This window comes from Vitis vinifera, chromosome 16, assembly GCF_030704535.1.
Source record: "Vitis vinifera cultivar Pinot Noir 40024 chromosome 16, ASM3070453v1".
Lineage (NCBI taxonomy): Eukaryota > Viridiplantae > Streptophyta > Magnoliopsida > Vitales > Vitaceae > Vitis > Vitis vinifera.
Genome location: NC_081820.1, coordinates 20,788,277 through 20,790,918, shown reverse-complemented (window position 1 = coordinate 20,790,918; position 2,642 = coordinate 20,788,277). Strand labels below are relative to the sequence as shown.

General features: G+C 39.3%; 1 protein-coding gene across 1 annotated transcript; it reads left to right on the top strand.

Moving 5' to 3' along the window:
• Nucleotides 1–219: 219 nt before the first annotated feature.
• LOC100248692 (F-box protein PP2-A13) lies at nucleotides 220–2,642 on the top strand. Its single transcript, XM_002279550.5, has 3 exons — nucleotides 220–826; nucleotides 925–1,043; nucleotides 1,950–2,642. The coding sequence occupies exons 1-3, from the start codon at nucleotides 527–529 to the stop codon at nucleotides 2,368–2,370; spliced, it is 840 nt and encodes a 279-aa protein (XP_002279586.1). The 5' UTR covers nucleotides 220–526; the 3' UTR covers nucleotides 2,371–2,642.

Genomic DNA, 2,642 nt, shown 5'->3' with positions numbered 1-2,642 from the left:
AAAAGCCCGAGTTGAATCGGAAAGGATTCGGTCAGATATGAGTTTTTAAAACATTATCACTAAATCCTAAGCACTATTTATTCCATCCATCCTGTGTTGGTTAAAGCTTGCTGGAATGGTAATGGTGTAACTCCGAAATTATTCCAGTGATTATGATTGGGTCGTGGTTAGAACGCGTCAACAAAGCCTGTGAGGTAAGGATAAGTTCATTTCTAATCCATGCACACATGACACGCCAACACGTCCTCCTTCCTTTTATACCCACCCACTTTTATCTCTCTCTAATGACTCTTGAACTCTTCCTTTTTCATTCTTCAATCCACCCCAAAATCTGATGGCTTTCTTCTCCACATCTCCCCGGAAAACCATGGATCCTTCTCCATCTCCAAACCCTCCTCCCTTCTCTCATCTCACTCACCTTCTTCTCCTCTACCTATGAGCTACTGTGATAGAAGGATAATCATCTTCTTTCTGATCCAATTCTTTGTTCTTAGTGTTGATTATTCCCCTTCTCTCTTTGATTTCCATGGGGGCTGTTTTCTCCGCTGCTTGTGCCCAGCCACCGAGTACCGGCCTCAGTGACGTGCCTGAGAATTGTGTTGCTGAGGTCCTGATGTACCTCGACCCTCCCCAGATTTGCAACTTGGCTCGGCTCAGCAAGACCTTTCATATGGCTTCATCTGCTGATTTTGTCTGGGAGTCCAAGCTGCCCTCAAATTACAAGTTTCTTGTCAAGAAATTGTTGGCTGAGGACCCCGAAAATTTGAGCAAGAAGGAAATTTATGCTAGACTGTGTCAAGCCAACAGCTTTGATGGTGCCAACAAGGTAGGCAGACCCCTTTTTTTTTCCTTTTTTCTTTTTTTTTTTTCTTTTCCTCTTTTTTTTAATCTGAATGGATTTTTTTATGGGGGTTCTGGTTATAGGAAGTTTGGTTGGAGAAAAGCTATGGTGGAATTTGCTTTGCTGTTTCTTGGAAGGCTTTGAGGATAACAGGGATTGATGATAGGAGGTACTGGAAACATTTGCCAGCTGAGGAATCAAGGTGAGACTTTTAATTTCGATCTGACAATTTAAAATTAATGTTTGATGTAAATCATTCTTCTTTCTTCAGATCGGATTGTAGTTGGGTTTTGGCTTTGAGAACGACCCATCTGTGTTTTCTGATGGATGATCAACCATAAGAATCAATCCAGATTTTTTTTTCTCTTTCTGCAAATTATTCATTTCGAAAGCAATTTTGTGGTTCTGCTTTTCTATGCTGTGAGAATGACGTCCCTTTTATATTCATTTGATGATCAAACAGAAGAAACCCAGAATTTAGTTCTCTTTTCCTCTCCACCAATGGTGTTCCCTAGAAATATGTGTTGTTCACTGTTTTTGTTTTTTCAATTTTAAGTCAAAAACTGAATCAATTGACCAGAAATTAGAAGTAATAATGGATAGACTCCAAAGATTATCACATGATGGGGTTGGTGCGCCACAAGAATTACTGTGTCATGTGGCAAAGAAGCGATTGGTGGTGTTTCATCAGACAAGAATACCCCTCAAAAGTCACTGATTTTTCTTGAGTAGCTATCAGTCCTTGTTGGCAATCTTATCACCTTTCGGACTTTGGCCTTGTGTAATCCTTTTCTCATAACAGTTCTTGTCATCTATATGATATAAAATATTATATCTATATCATTTATTTCCATCTCATTTGTGAAATCAAACAAGACTAACTTGTATTCCACTTTATAGCGACTTGCTACTAATTCAAAAATAATTTATCTTTGTAATCTTTATTTGACAACTTTTGTGTGGGTTCTCTTGGTGGGTATAAATGCCTTTGGCCATGAGATGTGACTCAATATTCATCACAAAGAACAGTAATTAAACTATTCCCATATTTGTAATACAACACTTCAAGAAGAAACCAACACTTGGGTTGTCTTTTTTTGATGTGTAGATTCCACTCAATGGCATATCTTCAACAAATATGGTGGTTTGAGGTGGAAGGAGAGCTGGAGTTTGAATTTCCAGCAGGAACATATAGCATATTTTTCCGAATTCAGCTGGGCAAAACCTCAAGAAGGCTTGGGAGGAAGGTCTGCAACATTGAGCGAGTACATGGCTGGGATATAAAGCCGGTTCGGTTTCAATTATCGACATCGGACGGTCAGCATGCCTTGTCGCAGTGTTATCTGTGTGAACCAGGGAAGTGGGTCCATTACCATGCGGGAGATTTCATGGTGGAGAAGCCTAATACATCCATGAAGGTCAAGTTTTCAATGACCCAGATTGATTGCACCCACACCAAAGGTGGCCTCTGCCTTGACTCAGTGTTCATATGCCCAGCCGAATATAGAGATAGGGTCAAGAATTTATGAACTTGTGTGAGTCGTTTTAGTAATATTATTCACTTATAGAAGCCGTGGAAATTAATGCCATAAGGGAAATAATTAAGTTGGTATTTTGGGTGGTCTCCAAATGCAGTAAAGCAAAGACAACTTTGTGTCATCTGTGTTATTCTTTTGTATCATATGTGTATTAGTTTTCAGTGGTGTTTGGTGGGGCTTTTGTTGTTCTTCCTCCCTATAAGTCTCTCAGACTTCCTGTACAGTAAATTTGGGAATGAATGATATATGCATACATATATATA

Excerpts from the sequence above, each read along its gene's own strand:
- LOC100248692 (XM_002279550.5), top strand. The coding sequence starts at position 527 with ATGGGGGCTGTTTTCTCCGCTGCTTGTGCCCAGCCACCGAGTACCGGC. Across the intron at positions 827-924 it reads GCTTTGATGGTGCCAACAAG|GAAGTTTGGTTGGAGAAAAG; the intron begins GTAGGCAGACCC and ends TTCTGGTTATAG. Across the intron at positions 1,044-1,949 it reads TTGCCAGCTGAGGAATCAAG|ATTCCACTCAATGGCATATC; the intron begins GTGAGACTTTTA and ends TTTGATGTGTAG.